A 22,012-nucleotide genomic window follows, 5' to 3' on the forward strand; every position below is an offset into this window, starting at 1 on the left:
GTTGTGCTGGACAACACAGATGTTCAATTAAAGTTCAATATGTTATGCTCACTTTCACATTCAACTTTAACTTTCAACAATAATGTAATCGGTTGTGATATAACTTAACTGCATTATATTATTGCAAAATACGTCTTTTCAAAGTGGGACGCTGGCAACCTGTTTACAGCCATCTGAAGTGCTTGCATTATTAGTAGGGAAATAATTTGCCACATTATAAAACAACATGCATTGACGTATCGTGATTGATGCTTTGGACACATCGCGCTGATCTATGATTATACCCTGTGGCAGAGCTTTGATATGTTTGATTTTATGACTGTGTAATTTAACAATGTGATTATGTGGTTTCGTCTGTTTCATGTTTGTTCGTCCCCCTTGTGCACGCAGGACCAGCACACGCATACGAGCTCTAAGTGGCCTGACCCTTGTAATTAAGGCATGTGGCTGGTGTGCTTATAGCTGGTTGAAGATTCTTATGACAAGAGGTTTCATTGACTTGAGATCACAGGAGCTACAATTTCAAAGGTACTGCAGATACTCATTGGAGTGATTTCTGGGCTATGTTTAGAATACATACGACCAGACTATTACCATTTCTGTGGTGTATATGTGTAGAGGACAGATTATGTACATTGTTTGCAAGCATACAATGGCTAGAATATCCAAATTATTATTAGCAAAAATGCACAATATAGCACTTTCAATGTTGTGCATTCGGCTTGACCACAAGCAAAAACTGATTTTAAACATTTTATAAAATTTAGAATTAAACATTTGTTTCACAAACTAGCAACCAGTATAAACAGTGGAGTATATTGGTTTTCAAACATAGCCTTTTAAAAGCAAAGTATTGGGCTATTTCGCACTTAACAATGAATTTAACCTTTCCCCCCAAATTTATGACAAAGAAATAAAGTTTTATTCATAGTAAATAGTTTCATTAATTAAATGTCCCCCGCGACCTGGATAAGAAAATTAATGGATGGATTATTAAATGTCTTCATAAAAGCAGGCCACTTTTTAAACCCAACTTCAGCATGAAAGCAGGGAAAGGCAAAAACAAAGAACAATGGCGCAACCTGCTGTTACTGCGCTTTATTGCAACATTGATACCCTTGTATAAAATGCAGCTCTTTACATTTTACATTTATAATGCATATCTTAAGAGCGCCATGCTCTAACCTCTTAGCCACAGGATAGCTCTTATCTCTTATAAATACCCTGAAAGGAAGGACTAGACACCCTTTTGGATGACAGTAGCCAAATTTATTGGTACAAAGCCAAACAACTATAATGGCATTCTCATGCAAATTAGCATTCATACAACTGTGAAAGAAAACCACACTTAATTCCTTTGAAGACGCAGTCTTGTATTATCCGAATGTTAAGAAATCTATTGCTACTGTAAAGTGAATGACCCAAATCTACAAATACTGCTCGACGCTGGCAACAGACAAAAAGTTCAATAAGAAAGTATATACAGTAATATCACAACAGGTCGAATGAGATTTAACGTAACATCATAACAGATGACGTTACTCTGCCAGCAACCGGATGAAAATGGAGCCGAAGAAGTGAACTTATTTAGTCCAGCTGACTTTGGGTATGTCATAATGCTCTGTCAGTGCGTCCAGGTGTCTGTTAAAATCCTGTAACAGAACAAACGTTCTTAACATATTAATACGCATGACATGGCTAACTTAAATATGAATTTAGGACCAGCTACATACCTCAACTCTTCTCTTGTGTGTCTTGGATGCCTTCTTTAAAATCCGCTCCATTTGCTAAGATAACATAATATATCAATAACAAAAAAGCATACAAAGATAAATACATTTCAATCACTTGTGTGCTTTTCCAATGTTTTAATGTTGTTTTGGATGTGGATTAATAATTCTAAACGTGTTCTAACGTTTACAGACATCATACAGATAAAATATAAAACCATAAATACCCTTTTCTCCTGTACTTTGTCAAACGCCATCTGAGCTGGTGTCCTTTTATCAACATAACCTTTCTCGGCTCCCTCTTCTTCGGTTTGACTGGCCAGCATTTGCTGCTCTAAATTCTTCCTTTCCTTGTCCTTCTTCTTTTTCCTATTAAAACACACAGCAACTTAATAAACGTGTATTATAGCGAGAAACGATTACGTTACAACACAACACAAGCTAGCATAACAGCTAACGTTTACGCTATCGTCTACTTCGTCGTAATCGTGGCGGTTTTTCCGCGACAAATAACTAAATATATTATTGTTTTGTATATCTGGAAGAGTATAGGTATGTATTTAGACATACTTTTTACTTGGCAACTGGACTCCTTTCAATTTTAGAGCGCCTTTCTGGGTAGGTGCGTATTCCGACATCCTAGATTCTTCTAGTAGAACAGTAGCGGCCGTCAAAATAGAGTCTTTATAGGCTATTCGCTGTATTACCGCCCTCTAGTGGCCAGGAGCTAAACTTAATAATTCACTTAATAATAATAATACTTCCGCGTCTGTAATATTCTGTTGTCGTTATTGTGTCACACCGTGTTTAGAAATAATATTTGCGCTGTTTGAAAAAATGCTATTTGAAAATCTTATGAAATCTGGTAAGTTCCGGTTTCACCCGGAAGCATGTCTCACATTTAAGTATGTCGGACAAGCATGGTGGAAGACCATAGAAGGCACAATGGCCCTACACGTACTGCGTTCTTTTAAGAGGTTAACCTTGACTTCTTTTAACGAGCGTTTTGTAAACGTTCCTATGATCCAGACATGTGGCTATGCTAAGAAAGCAGGTAAGGTTTGTCTGCGATATCTTTATCTAGTGACGTCAACATGAGCCTGCTTCTGTTGACATCTGACCTTGGAGGACCAAATTCATGAATTGATTTGCAATGTAGTTGTAATTGTAATGTGGCTTATTATGTATAGAATGTGCTGTGGATAATGGATATATATTGAATTCGTAATAGTGTATAATGTCAAAAGCATTATTTTGCGTATGTTATCGGTCACTAGCATTGACAGGTGTATATTTTTTAAAACGTGTAGTGTTACATGTAGATTTAAAATATAAATACAATTTTATAACAATAACGATTCTGTCTAAAAGTAGGATACGGTGTCACACTGCAGGCCATGTCAGCATGCACAACATATCTTTGTGATATTAAATGCGAACAAAATAATTAAATGCAAAACTAATTTTGTTCTTTTTTTGCAATGAAAGTAACTAAAGGGAAAGGGAAAGGAATGGCAAAAGAAGCCCTTAAGGGCCCAGACGTCTGTAAGGACCCAGTCACACTGTGCACCCATGCAGTTGGAGTAAACGTGTTCAAACAGGGCCAGGACCCTTCACTTAAACCGAAGGAGGAGTATCCAGAATGGTATGAATGTTTATGTGCCGATTTGATCACATTTATTTCATAATCTCTCATATAATTTAGAAAGAATGCAGTTTAACCCAAGCTGTGTGTTCTGTGACACTTTCAGGTTGTTTCAGCTGGATCTTGGTCCACCTAAAAAACTCAACGAACTGGATCCGGACAGTTGGGAATACTGGAAGCTTTTAAGGAAGGAGCATATATGGAGACACAATAAACTGCATAAAGGCAAAAAGATGTAGGGTGTGAACCCGGCATAGAGGACTTTTTTTGCCTTCATACTCAGTGGACGTTACGTGGATCGCACATCATACAAATACAGAAGAAACTATAGTAGAGAAGCCCAGCATCTTTGCCAGATTACCACACATCTCAGTTGTGATCTTTTTTATTTAGTCTGTGCCCCTGTACCTAAGGATGATGTATTTTTTGATACGGTGTTCACTTTAAAGTTAATTCTGTTTAGCAATATCGGTTTCATTGTGTGTTTGTCTCACTCACTTCACATAAAAATAAAATTCTTCTGCCATTATCAGTTATATCACCAATGTAAACATTTTTTGAGACTTTGAGATAACGATGCATTGCTCATTTAGGTCGAGAAGGTGAAAGTAACAATCTGGGTGCGCGTGCATGCAAATACATGTTAGAAAGAGGAACTGCTGGCAAAGAAAGCGGACTCGGTTGTTTACCATAATGATTTACGATAAGCGGAAAGATTCAACATCCGACCACATCAGCTTAACTGTTTGACTAAACTTACATGTGTACAGGTACCTTCAATACTTTTATTTTGGTCATATTGTTGTGCGCTCGTCGCATCTCGGTCGGTATTTCTGTGTAACTTACATTTAGGAAGCGGCGAGATAAACGCACTTCCTGGAGTCTCAATTGCCGTGCACCAGGTAACGTTACATTTACTTCTCTAAATCATTTGCTGTATTTATTAAAAACTAGTTCTTGCACGTCAGAAAACGTAACAATCCTATACTAGATATTTATGTCTAGAACGAGATGTTTATTATACTAAAGTGATGTGTAGAGTGCAAAGATCTTGAACTCAAGTGTGTATAGTTCATGAAGCGTGACGACACGCGTGTCCGTAATGCAAAAGTTAGTATACGTTCAGTTGCGCGTTTAACGTTGTTTGTGATCTTAGTGGCTATTCCGTTTATATTATAGAAGTTGGTGAATTGAAGTTTTACGTCTTCATTTTCCCGACGTGCAAATTGACCTTTTAGGGGTTGTTATCGGTAACCTTTGTGACTTGTACATCTTCTTCATTTATAATGTTGCTTCCTTTTTTCCTATTCTAATGCTTTTTCATCCCCAACTCATATCTAACCTTAGGAAAATAACCATGGTTTATTATATTAAATGTGTAGTAAGAATGCATTTTGGGCAGATTACCACGCGTGTAACCAGAGTTTTACTGGTTAAAATCATGCTAATTTCTATAAAATCACACCAGTTATTATTAAGACCCGGTATGTCTGCAAGGTGCCTGTTTAAAGATGGGGTAACATGCTATTTCATGCACTCTAACTTCTTTTGACTGTTAAACTAGCTGGCTTAATATGATGAACTTGTTTGAAAATGAGTTGGACGTAGTATTAGAGTTTTTATAAGTCTGTTCTATTCATATTATCAGCCATTCTCCCGAAAAGCACACCCACGCGTCATCCAGTGAGCGAAAGAGCACGTCCATCAATGCGGCTTCACTCGGTTGACGGAAATTTACATTTATGCATTTGGCAGTAGCTTTTATCCAAAGGGACTTGCATTGCATTACACTACACATTTGTTTCTAAGTATGTGCAATCCCTGGGTTCATACCCATGACATTGGCGTTGCAAGCGCCTGGCTCTAACCGCAGAGCCACAGGAAAGTTTAGAATGTTATACAAACGGTCCCTGCGCTAAAAGACGCAAGACATGGACTGCATGCGGTAAGTCAAACTAGGTCGTATGTCTGTGTTTTGTTGGCAAACGGTGCATAAGTGCATCTATTCAACACGAAGGGATAATGCGATGATGTACTGTGTGCTTGTGCTGTAGTTCCATCCCCCTGCCTGCCTCCAGCAGCTTGTCTTTTTCCAGAAATAATCGTACAGTTGTATCTCTCTTTGATAAATGTTATCAAACTTTAATACTCTTTGAAGATACGACGTATGCATTACTACCGTATAGGCACTCAAGAGTAATATGAGATTTACCCCATCTTTAACATCTGCTAAATGTTTTGGAGCAGTTTTACATCCTTTCTATATCATAAACATCTTACAGACATCTTATAGATGTCTATTTGACATCTGACAGCAGACGTCTCAGAGACGTTTTGCAGAGGAGCAAGACATCTCTGCCAGATGTTTGTGTGCTATCAGGGGAGAACTGGTAAAAAATATAAAGATATGTTTGATGCAGATGTGGCACAATAGACATCAATGACATCTTCCCATTTGTATTACAAGAGTTTAGGTGTTACAGGGATTTGATACGCAACCCATCAATGTCCGGGGAATTTCTGGTTTGGGATTCTTTTAAACAGTCATTTACAAATGTTTTACTGAGGATTTTTCAAACGAGTCTTTAATGTGTTTATTTCTCCTACTGCTTACTAAAATGTTACTGTATAGTTTATTTGATGCCATACATTTCAGCTTTAGAAAATAGACTTATTTAAAATGAGCCATTTTAGTTGCAAAGTTGAATATAAATAATGTTTTGGTAATTTCTGAAGCAGTTATGGAGGATAGCAATTTGGGTCTAAACACTCTCAGCGAAGCAACGTTAAACAGACTCGGTTATATGCTGGACAATTTACAGCATGGTTGGAAACAACTTGCGAGGGCAGTGGCCGAACAGCCACAGTTCTCCTGTAGGTGAGTTCATTGTAAATTTAATCATGATTTAAATTCATTTATGTTTTTACTTCCTGTACATAAATCCTCCTATTTTTTAGCGACAAGGAGTTGACGGACTGCTCACTTAAGGTGTTAAGTCCTAAAGGCAGCCCTGGCCGATACTTGCTTGCCCTCCTTGCGGATAGAGGCTGTACCTCGAGTTACCTGCTTCAGTGCTTCAAGAAAATGGACCACAGAGAGGCTGTTGAATTTCTTACGATGCATGGTACGCATTTCCTCTGTAAGAGCTACATTGCTTTACTCCAAAGTGCATGCAAGAACACATACTGTATAAGGTATACAATTTTTCCTATTGAGCTATATAGTGGTTACGATTTGCACAGGCACAGAGGTGAGGATCCAAACACAGTAAATGAAAAGGGGTACAAGGCATAATCCAAGGTCATAAACAGATAATCAGTCCAAACAAGACAAAAACTGGGAACAGAGAACTGGGTAACAAAGTGTGTAAACTGGGTTTAGATAGGCAGAGGTGCAACAGGTAGCAAGACACAGGGGAATGCAATGCGGATTAATGAGTCCAAAGGCTTATGGGAAATGTAGTAAGAATTGGCAGTCCGGGTGGTGTGTGGAGAACCCTCTTGTGAAGCACAAGGGCACTCTGGCTGGTGATTGTGACAATAGTATCTGAATGCATGTTTTGATTTTTTGAAGCGATGGAGGACATCAATATCACACTGCATCCACAAAGTCAACGGGTACCCGAGGGAAGTCCGGTGGTTTTGTGCTGCAAAGCTGTCGGACCTTTGGATCTCACCTACCAGTGGTTCAAAGGCAGAGATGAGGTCTGGTAAACAAATGTAATTTGTAAGACTGTCATTTTTGTCCCAATAGACTAATCATTGATTTATCTTTAGGTGCCAGGAGGCAGTAGCCCAGAATTGGTTTTGGGCACTTTAAATCCAGTTCAGCAGGGCCACTACATCTGTCGTGTAAGTTTTGGTGACAAGTACGTCTTCTCCAACTGGGCCAACGTACGGGTACTGAGGTCTGGAGGTGCAAGTGCAGGTATGTAAATATATTCACCTTACACTTTCATAAAACCTTACGGGTTTCATAAAGCCTTTGTATATAAATGGTCTTTGAATATATGTGTTTGCAGGTTCAAACAGTAGCGACTTTCTATCGACGTCAAGCGTTTTGCTTATAACTAAGCAGCCCAGACCTCTATCACTGGTGGAGGGTGATGCTCTCTGTCTCGAATGTGGTGCTCAGGCCAACCCGCCTGCACAGTTCCAGTGGTACCATAACAAACAGCCAATGCCAAATTCAGCTAGAAGTATTTTAAAGGTCTCACCTTCAGTGTTATGTTATCATTCAAGCTCTATTTCTCTGTTTTAAAGTCAACGTGAGTTGAATGTTTGGCTATATGTTCTCATGCAGATTCCATGTGTAACCACAGCTCACCGAGGTACATACACCTGCAGGGCCTACAACCTCTATCATGAAATATGGAGTGATCAGGTGCAAGTGAACATAGGTGAGTCGCTCGAGATGTTTCCTTAAAGGTCCATTGTGTGAAATTTAGCATCATCTAGCGGTAAGGTTGCGAATTGCAACCAGCGGCTCACATCACCCCTCCCTTTTGAAGCACTACGGTGGCTGACACAGGACTAAGTTGTCACGTTTTCGCTTCTTTGCAGAAATAGATTTTACGTGTTTACGAAACACGCTCTTTAGAGCAGTTTGGAGCCTTTAAAGAACTACAACACAGGTTATGCATGTAAGGTAGTAGTTATGGCAATATAGTGCGATCTTTGTATTTAGATGTTCGAAAATGTATACATTTTTGTCCCTGGCAATAAGTGTTGCAATAGGAGAGTAGCGTCGCGGTGTTGCACACACTGCTTTAGTTAGACTTCAGCTTTTTTCTGTGAACTTTTGTTTTGCGTTTGAAGAACAGCCACAAGAGACCACCTACTCTACGCATACGGACATCATGCGTAAACATTTTAAAAAGCACAGTAGTCAGACATGATTTAATCTATACCAGCTAAAAAGTTTGGGTTAAAGAAAAAAAGCTGAATGTTTTCTCACCATTCAATTTCTAACACATGCATACAGTGTTCGGTGCTATCTCACATCTGTCAAAGCAGAAATAAAACCGCTGTTTTTTTCTATCATCTCGGATCACGCTCATATGTATATTGCATGCACTTATTTAGTCTATTTAAAGGAAATATCTGAAAAAGCAAATACAATTACATCTAGTACATCATTTTCTTGAAGAAATCAGGACAAATGTGGTCAAAATAGATAGATAACAGCAGCAGGTGTAAACGAGTATGTGCCTCTTTCGTCCACTTGTGATCCGATCAACCAAAACGCATTTTAATACAGGCATTAAGACGGCCTTATAAAGACTGCAGGGAGCCGCAGCAGGGGGGCAGAAGAGCCACAGGTTCCCGACCCCCGGTTTAGGGCTACTGTAGAACAACATGGTGAATTCCATGTAAGGGGATCCGTGGTGTATGTAGATAGAAATAGCTCATTCTAAGATAATAAAGGTATAACGCTTCATTATGTTAGATCTTAATACTCCTCTTAAAACAAAGTTATATGTATTATATTGCATTTCTTTCAATAGATCTTCCAAAAAATTTATGGCTTTGTCGGCCTCCTTAAAATATAATATGGCCTGTTTTCCCTCAGGTCCTAGTTCGGTTTCAGACGCCTCTTGGGAAATGACTGAAGCAGGTACGCACATATTTATTTATTTATTTAGCATTCAAACATATCTTTAGTTAGGACAGTATATGATGTTTCGTTGTCACTCACATTTAACAGATGGTCCAGATTTAGCACCAAAACAAAGAAGTGATTTTTACGGTACGTGATGAAAATACCGTCCTTAATGTCTTTGAAAGATCTGCTGCAGTATGTCAATCTTGTCAATTCTCACACACAAATTATAGCCACTGATAAGGTCGCGTTGCTTATCGGAAACATGAACTACCTGCACCACAGACAGCTCAGAGCTCCGATGGCTGACGTGCACGAGTTGACAAACCTTCTACGGCAGCTGGACTTTAAAGTCGTGTCTCTGCTGGACCTCAACCAGCAGGAGATGCAAAGTGCCGTCAATGAGTTCCTGCTGCTGCTGGATCGAGGAGTTTATGGTTAGTTCCCTATCTACTGTATATGTTGCAGCGCAACGAAAATACTTAACTTGAATGCACTGCTTCGGATAAAAGTACAAATAATGCATTGAATTAAATTGTGGGAGATTTGGTAATGCTATCCAGCTATCAAAAAAAGTGAAGTACTCACAGCTCTGTTATTATATTCAGAAATATAATGCTGTATTGCCAGACTTCCCCCACACAAATGGCGTATTCTGTGCAATTTCCATATGTAGTATTGATATTGTTTTGGTTTTGTGCATTTGAGGCAAGAGGAACTTAGTCATTTCCTTTTTTAACTTATCACTGAACATAAATACATTTCTTGATTCAATTGAATTATTATCAGTTCAAAACATACAGTTGGATCTCTTACAATGCTTCATTCTGCATGAATGTCATTTCAAGGGCTGTTGTACTTTGCCGGTCACGGCTATGAGAATTACGGGAACAGTTTCATGGTGCCCATCGACGCTCCGGCCTCATATACCTCCAAACACTGCCTCTGGGTGCAGGACGTGTTACAGCGCATGCAACAACGCCAGACGGGACTGAACATCTTTCTTATGGACATGTGTCGCAAACGGTTTGACTCGTAGTGCTTTACATTGTTCGTGATCATTTCGGTTTATTTAACTGATATACTGTATGTGTGTAGTAGGGCTGTCATGATATCAGATTTCGTAGCCAAAGATATCCTTGTTTTAAATATCATTGTTATTGTCAATGTTGTGACACCCTCAGTTTGTGTATACGTGTGTGTTTGCAAACAAGTTTTAAAACAGTCAACATTTGGTGCTGTTCAAACAGAAACCCGAACGATGACAGCATCCCACAGCCCGGCCCCTTGAAAGTTACCGCAAACATAGTGTTCGGCTACGCAACGTGAGTCTCGCTCTAGTAATGTCATCGATATTAACAGATAAAATTGACAGCCATCATATATTTAATCCAGGTGCGTTGACGCCGAAGCGTTCGAAGTAAACAAAGACAACCTCTCTAATGGAATCTTCATGAGCTTCCTCAAGAAGAGACTCATGGAGCCGGAGAAGGTCACCGTTTTACTTGATAAAGTAGCAGAAGGTTTGGGGTTAAACCTACTCCAATTCCATCGCTGGTTTGGTTTAATGCTTATTAAGCTGCAGATAACATAATTTTGCATGGTTTAACATGTTTGTGTTCGATTGCAGACATGGGAAGATGCATTATTACCCGAGGTCGGCAGGCTCTGGAGCTGCGCAGTAATCTCTCAGAGCGCCGTGCACTTACTGACAGAATAAAGGCCCCGGATTGTAAGGTCACAGCGTCAACGAGGAATTTACAGTGGGCTATTGCACATGGTGATACTCTCCTCACTTAGCTTCATATGCTTATTTGGCTAACAGTTGTGTTCTTTTATGGCAAGCTTCCCTCTTGGGGCGGTTTCCCAGACAGGGATTAGTTAAAGCCAGTACTAAGCCTTAAATTAGAAGATTTATAACGTTTTTAAAAACATACTTTACAAACAAACATTACTGTGTGCATTTGGAGACAAAACAGTCGCATTGATTTATTTTAGGATATGTCAGTGCAAGTTGTTGCCCGATATGGGACTAGGTTTAACTAGGTGTCCGGGAAACCGCCCCTTGGGGTTGGGATTAGATAAACTTCAATTGAATAGTGCCACATAACCTATCCAAATAATAGTTAGTATCAGAAGTTTTAGAAAGTAAAAATTGTTAGTATAGTTGTTAGCGTTTATTTAAAGTTTATTTAAAAATGTACCCTATTTCTTTCTAGTTCTAGTTTTGTGGTGCATAATGCATTCATGCAAGTCAGTTCACAAAAAGTCATTTTTAACAACAATTCTAAAATGACAGGCCTGTTTTTACAAGATCCAATCAATTTGCAGGGAAAAAACTAACCACAACCTTTTCATTCAATATCTTGTTTCACTGTGAAATACGTCTAAACTTGGTCGCAACTTCTGATTCTTACAGACTGAAATTTACATTGTAGGTAAAATGTGGAGAAACGGATAAGACGTGATTTTTGTTTTATTTTTACTAGTTCTTCCTGAAAGTCGCTGTATTAAGTTCGAATGCGGCATTAAAGTACAGCTGGCCTTCGCTGCTGAGTTCTCAAACATCATGATTATCTACACGCGGATACTGGAAACTCCGAAAGACATCATGTCCTGCTCGGCTCAACTCTCTGACTTCACAGAGGTAAACTCTCTTTATTGTCAATCCAAGAAAAGTTTCATAGTCTTCATAGCCTCGTGTCACAAAATTGATTATTTTGGTCCATTTCAGGGTCCTGAAGTAGACCTGAAGCAAAGCAATCAGGAGACTCTCCTTGAAGCTGGAAGCATATTGTTAACCCTGGATGATTTCCAGCCTCTGGAACAGTGTCAGCTCTTCACTCGTATTAGCGCCCTGCAAAGGCTCCAGGTACGATATTGTTTTTTTAGGCAGTGCAAAACATGTAATGCAGGGGTGTACAAACCTGTTCCTCAAGGGCGACTGTCCTGTTAAATCAGCAATATTAAGAAATTCTGAAGACCTTCTTTAGCCATTTTAGGTGTGTTTTACCAGGGTAGCAGGTGTTATTTACAGGACACTGACTCTCAAGGAAGAACATTGGACATTTCGATCGAATCTATTACATATGCAACATGAATACATCTGCTTTAATGCAACTTTAAAAAATATTGAATAAAAAGGGAAGAGATAATAATTGTATAGACATAAACACAATGTAATGGAATATTTACTTCCCCTCACAGAAAGAGCTTTCATTTACTCTATGTCTTCACTACAAGTACACTAATCTGGATGAGGAGCTTTTGGAAGAGAAAAGGGTGTCCGTTGGTAAACCTCTAGTATCAAAACTTAATCTCCACGAGGCACGGCCACTCCAATGCTTCTCAGCATCTTCCTCCTCAGATCTTCAAATGTCCAGCATGCCGGAGTCTTCGTCCTTTAGTGTAGGCTTGACAGACTTCTCCTCCATCAGATCGGAATCTACGTCTTGGTCCTATTATCAGAGGCCAATGGAATCACCAACAAGATGTGGATTGAAGAATGAGCCAGAGGAAAGCATAAGCCCGGAGTTCCTTGTTTGTGAAGACCCTCCTGAAACCAAAAGTTTGCCTGGTGCTGCGGCAGAGCAGCTCCCGTTCAAATTCAGCAGCTTACCACATTCATTTTAAGTGGGGAGAGTTTTTCATTCAAAGCTTTGTTACAAACATTTTGAGTATGCTACAGTGAAAATGCTGTAGGTGTTTCTACGTTCCTGTTACACCTGACAGTGTTTGTGTTTTGAAGCATGTGAATAAATGCGAATGGGAGTATAATGGAGAAAGTTAGTCTTTCTATAAAGGAGAGTCTTTCTATGCCTCGCTAAGTCATATCGTCTATACGTTTTCAAATCAACTTGTTTTGTATTGTTTGTATTAAATACACTGAAAACGTTTTGTGAAGATTGTATTTTATATCCCAAAGTCACAATTACATTTTCTTTTTAAGAATAAGTGACTAAATAGTATCTAAGAATTAAACCAACCTTAAATGAATAAACACACTTATTATGAACAAATGACACTGTTATAAAAAAAACTAGCGAGTCTTTTACCCGTAAAATGTTAAAGAATGCGAACTAAATTAAATAGTAATTTCTATAAAAAAAAGAACAAAACATTTAGGTACGTTTTTCCTTTTCAGCAGACCGTAATTATAAATAATTATATATATATATATATATATTAATTAGCAGAACCAACAAAATAATAAGTTTATAAAAATGTTTTCTAAATATAAAGCAATGTATTGTTCGCCGCTCTGCTGTCAAGCCTTGAGGAAGACCGCCTCGAGCGCATGCGCACAACCGATAGCGCATGCGCATAACGCCGATCTGCGGCGCCATTTTGCTTCGAGAATCGGCGTTTTTCGCACTGAATCTTAAATCTGGTGTTTGAGCGTGGGGGAGAGATTAATCATTCAGAATCTGCTGTCTTATCCTCGCAAGCTGCAAGCATGTCGGACTTGTCTGCCGCAGATTTGGGTCCCGTGGAGCCCGGGGTTCGTAAGTTGTCAGAGCTGAGAGTGATCGACCTTAAGGCCGAGCTGAAGCGCCGAAACCTCGACATCAGCGGCAATAAGAGCCTGCTCTCAGAGAGACTCAAAAAGGCAAGAAAACCTCTCTGATATATTAATGTTCTACAATTTTCTCAGACACGTGCGACTCTTAATGCGTTGACGTCAACTGCGTGACATGGCGTAGGTTCTGCGTGGTCGTGTTTAGATATTGCAGTAAGTTATATGCACGTGCTGTTTATACAATCTCCAGTTTTACTGCTGCTGTGTATTTTTGGGGTATAGTTTCGCTCTATATAACTTCGGTGTTTATCAGACAAGTAGATGTAACAGAGAGGCAAAAGTAGTGAAATGTAGCATGTGTTGGATTCCTATCTTTGGTGGCATTGCTTTCAAATCAATACTTTAGAGGAAAGTACATAATAGCTGAAATGGACAAGTCACGTGTGCGTGCTGTTCTGTTACATAACATTCACATTCACATTCATTTCAGGCAATCGAGGAAGAAGGAGGGAACCCAGATGAAATTGTTGTATATCTTGAGATAACGCCTAAGAAAACCCCTCGCCGAACTCCCAAAGGTACAATTGAGGGTCATTTGTGTATATCTACTGACATTGTTGTTTTATCCAAGTTTGAAACCTAATGTCATCTGATGTCTGCAGGTAAAAGGCAAGACAACGACGAAAGTGAAGACTGCACACTTGAAGAAGACTCTGTCGACGGCCAGGTCTCTAACGTGAGGTTTCATACAAAAATACATAACATGGATGTATAAAAATACATCCATGTGGGCTAAAAATCATTTGTGTTTTTCAGGACGACCCAGATGGTGTCCCGGAAAACATCCACGAAATGGACATCATGGACATGAACGTTCTGGATGAAGCCGATATGGAAAATGGAGATGACGATGATGATGATGATGACGAGGAGCTCCCAGACACCATTTTGGATGACGAAAACGTGGGCGGTTTGAAGGAGGATTCCACAAATAACCACGATGCTGAGGAAGTCGGCGATGCTGTTGTGAGCAAATCTGAGATGGAGGAGGTGAGACTTGGTTATTTATTATATTTTTGGAGTTACATTTTATTGCACGTTGGATGACATTTTTGGGGCTTTTTTAGGAAATGGTGGCAAAGGACACCGTTGTGGAAGAGAACCAGGAAACGGATAAGCAGGTACTCATAGATGCAGATTTTGGTTCTGTGATTCTTTTTTTGTATTAATCTGCCTGAAGTGTAAATTCAACATTTGAGGGTTAGCTCAATACTCCCGTCAGCCATTGTTCAGCCAAACAAAGTACCGCCAACAAAATTGCGCCATTGGTTGAGCCAACATTTTGATGAAGTCAATTTATTAAATATGGCTTGCGTATTATGTTTTTGCGCATTTAATCCATGTAGTAGGAAGCATCTTGGCCTCGAAACCATACACTTTGTTTGTATCATAACATTTTGATTCCATGGTTCTCTGCGTAACGCATGTTTTTATCTTTAGCAGGAGGAAAGCGTAGAGGATGGATGTGACGATACAAATAGCGACAAAGGTACTGTATAGAGTCTTCTGGACACACCGTTCAAGTCAGGATGAAGCCTTAAAGTTAATGTATCGGGTAACTCGGGGAAAGAGACTGGAAATCCAAAGTTGGATTACTGGCTTTCTGCGTTGACGATAACATAAGGATATATGATCGTTTAATATATTCATATTAAAACCATGACATCATCCGGCGATGCAGAAAGCCAGCAATCTTTGTTTCAGTCAGCACGTCAGGTTGGTTTAAACAGCTCTTGCAGATGCAATGTAGTATTTCTAGGTTGCTTAAAGAAGACGTCAACGGGAAGATGAGAAGAAATGGATCACGCCGAAGCCAAATCTTTGTAGGACTCAAAGTTTGTTAATTGGAGATTTCACTAAAGGACCATTTGCTTGATTCAAAAGAATCCATTTCCAGTAAAGCCAACACAGACGGCTTCTCTCGTATCACGGACGCTTCAAGTTCTGTTCAAGCCAACAATGGACGCTTGGATCTGGTCGACGGTGCTCTTTGCTTTGAGGGCAGGTGAACCGAAATCTGTTGTCTGGAAGCTAGTTGCTTGTTCTCGCTTTGGTTTTTTCCAGTCTCTTTATAGGCTAGCCTGCCTTGTGTATGAGAATCAAAGGGTCACCTCCTAGTCCAGCCTTGCCAGTTCCACGATAAACATTGCAATGTCTCAGAAGTGATTAAACTCTGTGCCATTCTATTCCTGTTACATCCGTAGAAAGTGAGAAAGTAGCGGGGTCTTGTATATCAGAGCCACTTAAGGAAGACTCAGCTGAAGAGCCGACTGAAGACGAACGATCTTCAGTCTGCGATATTCACAAAGAGGAAGACAATGTGCTTGCTAGCGCCGAGGAGGCCGGCAATTTGGAAACGGACCCCGAGGCCTGCGAAGCGGAGACGACCGAGCAAACCGAAGTTGAATCCTCGAGCAAAGAAAACGTTGAGGACAATTTGGTGGACACTGAGAGCGCTTCCGCTCAGGTCGCTAACGCTAGCGAAACAGGTTTGCGCGATATCGAAAGCGAGGTTGATTTGGAAACGCCGTCAAAAGAAGAAGGCGTCGAGGAATGCACGAAGACTGAAGATGCCGAAGCGAAAGAGTCCTCTGTTCAGGGTGATGATCAGAAAATGAGGTTTGTTGTTTTCTGTCTACTAGAACAATGGCTTTCTCTGTTTCATTGGCTCCTTTGTTAACTAGTGTGGGTGTGCTCTTGGGAGGTGTAATCGACTGCGCATTTTGTCTACCATTGTGTCATGTTCTCCCCTTGTCTTTTCAAAAAGTAACATACCCGATATTTGGTTGCCATCAAAGCATAGTATCCAAAGAACTAAGTTTTCGTTCACTGCTTGAGGTTGTGTGTCCTCGCTAGGTGGGTATTTGTAATAAACCCTGCCTATACCGTTCAAACCGCCCATTCAATGTCTTATAACCTTGTTCTTTTTCTCTAGTGGCGATGAGGATAAATCAAGCAAGTCTGAGTCGAAAGATGATAAAGGTTGGTTTGTTGTCAAAAAGATGGGAAATTCCAGCGTTATGGACGTGACATTTTTAGTCAGAACTTGAAGTTCATTTAGTACAGATATATAGAAACATCTGTTTGAAATCTCTGATGATGGAGTACAAACGCTAGAACAATATTTGTTTTTAAATGGAAAAATTAATGTTACGGATGTGACAAATAAAGGTTGCACATTTGAGACAACTTACTTTGTAGGATTTCTGTGAATTAAAAAGGACGAGCCAGAAGCAAGAATACCCAACAACTGGAGAAGGGATGGCTCTTTATAAAAGATGAAATATTAAAAATGTCATGTTGACTGTTTAAGCATGTGACAACAAGGAAAACTATAAAAAAACAATATTAAAAACTATGAATATATGACTATTCAAATATTGACATCTATCCATCAGTATGGTGAAAACGTTTGGTAAAAACGTATTATTTTTCAAGGTTAGTATGGAATGGCCAGATGCGTTTTCAATAAGTCTTGACTGTCTTTATTGATCCTGTGACCCGTCAGGTAGCGCTGTTGATAGCGGGAGGAACCTTTGGGTCAGCGGACTCTCTTCAACCACCAGAGCGACTGATCTGAAGAACTTGTTCAGCAAATACGGCAAGGTATGAGTGCTAGAGCAAACTGCAGATTGAGAGCCACTTGTCAGGTTACGGCAATTTTTTCAATAAGGTTACGCTAACGTTTTATCTTTATCTGAATTGACAGGTTGTAGGCGCTAAAGTTGTAACAAATGCGCGGAGCCCGGGAGCTCGTTGCTATGGTTTCGTCACAATGTGCTCTACCGAGGAAGCAACAAAATGCATCACCCATCTGCATAGAACCGAACTGCATGGCAGAATGATTTCTGTCGAAAGAGTATGAATTTATTTTCACACTATTAACATATAACTATATAGATTTGATGCTACGTCATGCTGCAAATGAACTGAGTTTGATGTGACAAAATGAGTGTCCGTCACGCAACTTATAATTAAGGAAACCTGCCATTGACTAATTGTTCTATATCTTGTATATTTTAAGGCTAAAAACGAACCAGCTGGAAAGAAACCTGCCGACAAAAGCGACACCAAGAAGTCTGGGATTGAACGAAGACTCTCCTCTGAAGACTCTAAAACTGAGAAGTACGCCATAGTTCAACACTTGTTTTTATTAGTGATATGCACGAATGTTCGAATATTCGATCTGCTATAACTATTCGAATATTAAAAATGAAATGAGAATGTTCATATTTTTCATAAGAATAAAACTGCGTCACCACAAGGTTAAGTTAATGGTACAGAAGACCTTGCAACTCACATTTCACTCCAACTAATGTTTATGAATTTGGCCTTAACATAAGACTGGCACCTTTTGTCCATACCTAAAAGCCAGAATTTTCCTTCTAGAAGTTAAAACAAGGTCGTCGCCTTCAAGTTACGGCCTGTAAATAAATATGCACACATGCTTTTTTGTTTGTTTTAAAACGCGATGTGATTCCTTACCTTAGTTGAAATAAATAGATATTATTTATTGATGCAAATACAAATGCATTGGTAAACAAGACAGACATTGACCGTGAACGACAAAGAAAACATTATTTATAGTTTATTTACAGATGACGGTCACGTAATAAACAGGGAAACAAGCACTACAATGGCTCCATCTTTGTTGCAGGGTTTTTTTTAGGATCTTAACAGTCGGTATTACGCATGCATGTTTTCTCAACTGTAGACTTGTTAACCGTCGACTTGTTGAACAGACTTTCACCAAAGTAAAATAGACCAATGCTTGTTTTTCTTATCAGGACCATGTAAAACAATATAAAAACGACAACCATAAATCACAGTCTGTCAATATACGTTGTTTTCGTTTAAATGCAGTTTTAGGCATGTTTCTATTTTTTCAACATTAAAAAAACCTATATACAGGATATAATATTAAGGCTTTGAATTATTAATGATAATTATAAGCTTGGTATGAATTACTAAAAAAATAAAACCGTAACCAAAAATTATCATTATTTACTTAATTTCAATATTTGAATATTTGTTTTTTATGAACTTTCATATTAAATGATTGAAAAATGCCAATCCCTAGTTTTACAAATCTTTCAAAATATCACATGAACGGAACGGTCTCACATATTTACGTTCTTACAGGTCGGAGAACAAGGATGAGAAATCTGGAAGCCCTGATGGCAAAGGTAATAAAAAAGTTGTCCGATTATGAACATACCATTTTAGGTCGGCTCAAATTGGCGCTGTGCACACATATGGTTCCATCTTGTTTTTGCAGAACATGGTGGAGAGAGGACAGTTGTCATGGACAAGTCGAAAGGAGAACCAGTCATCAGCGTCAAGACCAAAAGCAAAGAACGAGTATGTTTTTTGCTACTTCGCAACTGTGTCATGCTCATTCTAAAGCACCGTTGAAATGACACCCTGCTTTTTTCGCCATAGAGCACCAAGAGTCGCGACCGCAAGTCCTCCAGCAAAGAAAGGAAGGACATTTTGTCCTTCGACCAGATCAAAGAGCAGAGAGAGAGAGAGCGGCAGAGGCAGAGGGAACGGGAGATTAGAGAGGTGGAGAGGCGTAGACACACAGGGTAATGTTTTTTTTTTTTTTTTTGTTTATTATTAGCAAATAATTGGTCTGTGCGGAAAGAACAACAGTAACTGTAAATTTGTTCTGCTTGGATGGTTATATAGGTGTTCGTAAACACATTAGGAATCTTATTTACTAACACACAGAAAGTTAACACATCGCTGATCAAAAGGACTTTGTAAATATTTTGCATTGTGGCACAAAACAAGTTCTCAACCTATTGTTGTGTTATTTTTCAGAGATCGCGACAGCCGCTCTGAGCGCGAGCGCATCCGTCTGTTCCGAGAACGCGAGGAGAGGGAGAGGCTGATGAGGAAACGTAACTGGCTGGAGGTGGAGAAGCAGCGGCTGGATGCCGACCGCATGGAGCGTGAGTTCCTTGAACGCGAGCGCATCCGTGTGGAGTACGAGAGAAGGCGCGAACAAGAGCGCATTCATCGAGAGAGGGAAGAGCTGCGACGACAGCAGGAACAACTGCGCTTTGAACAGGAACGACGTTCCCTTAAGAGACCCTATGATATGGATGGCAGGTATGGGCAGGTTTTTGTTTTATGGGAAATCTTTTGACATTTAATGCTGCTGCAACATTCTTGGACAAATCTTGTTTTTTTAGTAGAAAAGACGACTGGCAGGTGAAAAGAATGACCTTGGACGATCGCTACGGACGATCCGATTTGGGTCGACAAGAACGCTACCAGGACTTTGATCACCGGGATCGCAATCGCTATCAGGATGACACGATGGACAGGTAAGTCAAATTTCTCATCCTAGGTTCTCAGATCAACATGCCTCAATGGATTTCTTTTGTTCGTTTACATTTTTTATTTTAAGCACTGCCGTTGATTTCTGTGTTACCAACAGGAGAGACAACCGAGGTGGAATGCCTGGAGACCGAGACAACCTGGTAAGAAACGCTCCACACATGTTCATTTTGGTGCTTTGGAATCGGACTCCGTCTGATCCTTCTTTCAATTTGCAGCACTTTTCGGATCGCGACAGACACGGCAGAGACAGTCGCGATAACAACTGGAGCGGCGGTTACGACAAGCGAGGAATGAATCCTTCGAGGCCCGTATCTGGCAGGTTGGTTGATTCGTCTCTCACTACCTGGTTTAATAAATGAGAAATCAGATTTGACTTGATTCGGTTAAACTTTTATTTTGTTAAATGTTCAGTCGTGACAACAAAGATTGGGAACCTGGGCGTAAAATGGACGGAGACAGGAACTGGCAAGGTTTGTCTGACATTGCCCATTAAGTTAGATGATGTCACACATTATTTCGTTTCTTTTAACTGTTATTATGTGTAGGTGGCGACCGAGGTGTCCCAGGACAGGGTCACATGACGCGAGGAGGAATGGCAGGGTATTGAAATTTACTCTCTTGATGTCTTTTGGATGTTGTGTTTTAATGCCAATATCAGGGGTGAAGAATGACTCCTCGTATGTTTGTATGATCCTCAGCCGTGGTGGGTACATGCCGGCAGGAACATCCCAGTCTCTCTCTGGAGCCTTAAACAGACCAAACCAGTTAATGCAGGGCAGCGGAATGCAAGGGGGTGGAGCCTTCGGTCGGCGCTATTAACTTCCCTTTAGTCTGTAGTTCGTGTGCATTTACAAAGACGCTGCAGCCTGTACATTGCTCATCAAGCTTTATAATTGTATTTTTAAGTCTAATGTTTCCATGGTGTAAAGACAAACAGGAAATTAATTGCTTTGTGTAAAGAATGTTAACTAGATTTTTGTTCAACCCCCCTCTGTTCATTCCTCATCTCCTAAGATTTTAGTCTGTTTTTCTGTTTGTGTTGCACTCGGTTAATGCTCAGGAATGCGCCGCTCAAATGAAACCTCGGTGAAAGTTGATGTCCAATTCTTTTTGACGTGTTTCAATAAAATGATTGTGGAGTTTTCTTTACCCCATAGACCATTCACTTCTTACGATAGTTTTGAATTTCGTTTTATATAACTAAAATAACATGGCGAAACCTTATTATATGCTTTGTCATTTTATTATTTATTAGTTTTTTTATGATGCAATATATGATTCATTTTTAGTTTAATCTATTATAAATTTAGTGCTTTGTAATTTTAGGCCAATATTTTTTATTTCAATAAACAAAAACACTTTCAAAGTTTTAAATGTAGTAAACTAAAACTCATTGAGGTAGATTTTTTTAATAGAAATCGTTTGCATTGTCTTTCCACTAGATGGCTCACTAAGTTCACAATACACTGCACAATTGAGTGTAGAGTAAAAATAGAATTTGTCAGAGAAATCATGTTTATAAAAAAGCAACATTTTACTTTTACATTTTTAATACCATTATCAATAAATAATGCTATCATTGGTTTATGTTTTGAGTCATGTTGACTGAAATATGTAAGTGAAAATAATGTGTGGGCTCACTATCTCGCTTTTGGTCAGATAAAATTTTTTGGATTACGTAATATTAAAAGTTAAATTAAATTCTGAATCACATTCACCAACCGCCGGTAACATTTCTCAACACATCTCTTATTACTCATGCTGTAGGATGACTGTGACATTTAATCTAATAAACCATAAATACATCAACATTTGCAAGGAAACCACACATTTTAAAGATAGAAAAAATCACATCACTAACATCTAAAAATAAGACCCAAGTTTCCATCTCAGAAATTATGTGAGCTGGAGAAAGTTTTGTGAATGAAAATATTTTCCTGAATGATTGATTTGGATGCACATTCGTTATAACTAAATGCAGAAATGAATAAGCAGAAATGTGGAACTAAATACGTAGATTGTGGTCATGACAAATTATGTGAATTAACAAATTCAATGATTTTAATTCTTATTTAGTCTATTTATATTTTAGGTCATTTTAGTCA

The 22,012-nt window shown here is 39.2% G+C and overlaps 4 protein-coding genes across 10 annotated transcripts; 3 read left to right on the forward strand and 1 right to left on the reverse strand.

Annotated features, from left to right (window-relative positions):
• Nucleotides 1–679: 679 nt before the first annotated feature.
• On the reverse strand, nt 680–2,604 carry fam32a (family with sequence similarity 32 member A). The gene is made up of 4 exons (XM_079472181.1): nt 2,301–2,604; nt 1,958–2,099; nt 1,734–1,787; nt 680–1,652 (listed from the first exon to the last, which is right to left on the reverse strand). Exons 1-4 carry the CDS (start codon nt 2,366–2,368, stop codon nt 1,584–1,586), a joined length of 333 nt encoding a protein of 110 aa, XP_079328307.1. The 5' UTR covers nt 2,369–2,604; the 3' UTR covers nt 680–1,583.
• Nucleotides 2,472–4,133, forward strand: mrpl54 (mitochondrial ribosomal protein L54). The gene is made up of 3 exons (XM_079472180.1): nt 2,472–2,784; nt 3,219–3,375; nt 3,482–4,133. The coding sequence occupies exons 1-3, from the start codon at nt 2,568–2,570 to the stop codon at nt 3,612–3,614; spliced, it is 507 nt and encodes a 168-aa protein (XP_079328306.1). The 5' UTR covers nt 2,472–2,567; the 3' UTR covers nt 3,615–4,133.
• On the forward strand, nt 3,998–12,878 carry malt2 (MALT paracaspase 2). 4 transcript variants are annotated; one of them, XM_079472173.1, is made up of 17 exons: nt 3,998–4,277; nt 6,115–6,253; nt 6,334–6,500; nt 6,950–7,080; nt 7,153–7,303; nt 7,398–7,585; nt 7,679–7,775; nt 8,948–8,992; nt 9,083–9,124; nt 9,211–9,414; nt 9,826–10,003; nt 10,228–10,302; nt 10,373–10,500; nt 10,608–10,757; nt 11,467–11,624; nt 11,712–11,849; nt 12,185–12,878. In XM_079472173.1, exons 2-17 carry the CDS (start codon nt 6,117–6,119, stop codon nt 12,608–12,610), a joined length of 2,415 nt encoding a protein of 804 aa, XP_079328299.1. In that variant the 5' UTR covers nt 3,998–4,277; nt 6,115–6,116; the 3' UTR covers nt 12,611–12,878. The 4 variants fall into 4 exon arrangements, with proteins under 4 accessions (XP_079328299.1, XP_079328297.1, XP_079328298.1 ...); XM_079472171.1 differs by having other exon boundaries at nt 3,998–4,145; nt 6,112–6,253; XM_079472172.1 differs by having other exon boundaries at nt 4,021–4,145.
• Nucleotides 12,879–13,240: 362 nt separating this feature from the next.
• Nucleotides 13,241–21,057, forward strand: safb (scaffold attachment factor B). Of its 4 annotated transcripts, none has more exons than XM_079472183.1 (21): nt 13,241–13,586; nt 13,987–14,074; nt 14,159–14,232; nt 14,313–14,546; nt 14,624–14,677; nt 14,997–15,045; nt 15,761–16,175; nt 16,492–16,538; nt 17,065–17,162; nt 17,266–17,415; nt 17,581–17,681; nt 18,699–18,742; nt 18,835–18,917; nt 18,999–19,144; nt 19,383–19,673; nt 19,760–19,891; nt 20,005–20,047; nt 20,123–20,226; nt 20,319–20,377; nt 20,453–20,507; nt 20,606–21,057. In XM_079472183.1, exons 1-21 carry the CDS (start codon nt 13,434–13,436, stop codon nt 20,724–20,726), a joined length of 2,541 nt encoding a protein of 846 aa, XP_079328309.1. In that variant the 5' UTR covers nt 13,241–13,433; the 3' UTR covers nt 20,727–21,057. The 4 variants fall into 4 exon arrangements, with proteins under 4 accessions (XP_079328309.1, XP_079328308.1, XP_079328310.1 ...); XM_079472182.1 differs by having other exon boundaries at nt 13,243–13,586; nt 19,757–19,891; XM_079472184.1 differs by having other exon boundaries at nt 13,243–13,586; nt 14,159–14,223; nt 19,757–19,891.
• Nucleotides 21,058–22,012: the final 955 nt, after the last annotated feature.

The sequence above is a fragment of the Barbatula barbatula genome (assembly GCF_947034865.1).
Source record: "Barbatula barbatula genome assembly, chromosome: 13".
In the NCBI taxonomy this organism is placed as follows: Eukaryota; Metazoa; Chordata; class Actinopteri; order Cypriniformes; family Nemacheilidae; genus Barbatula; species Barbatula barbatula.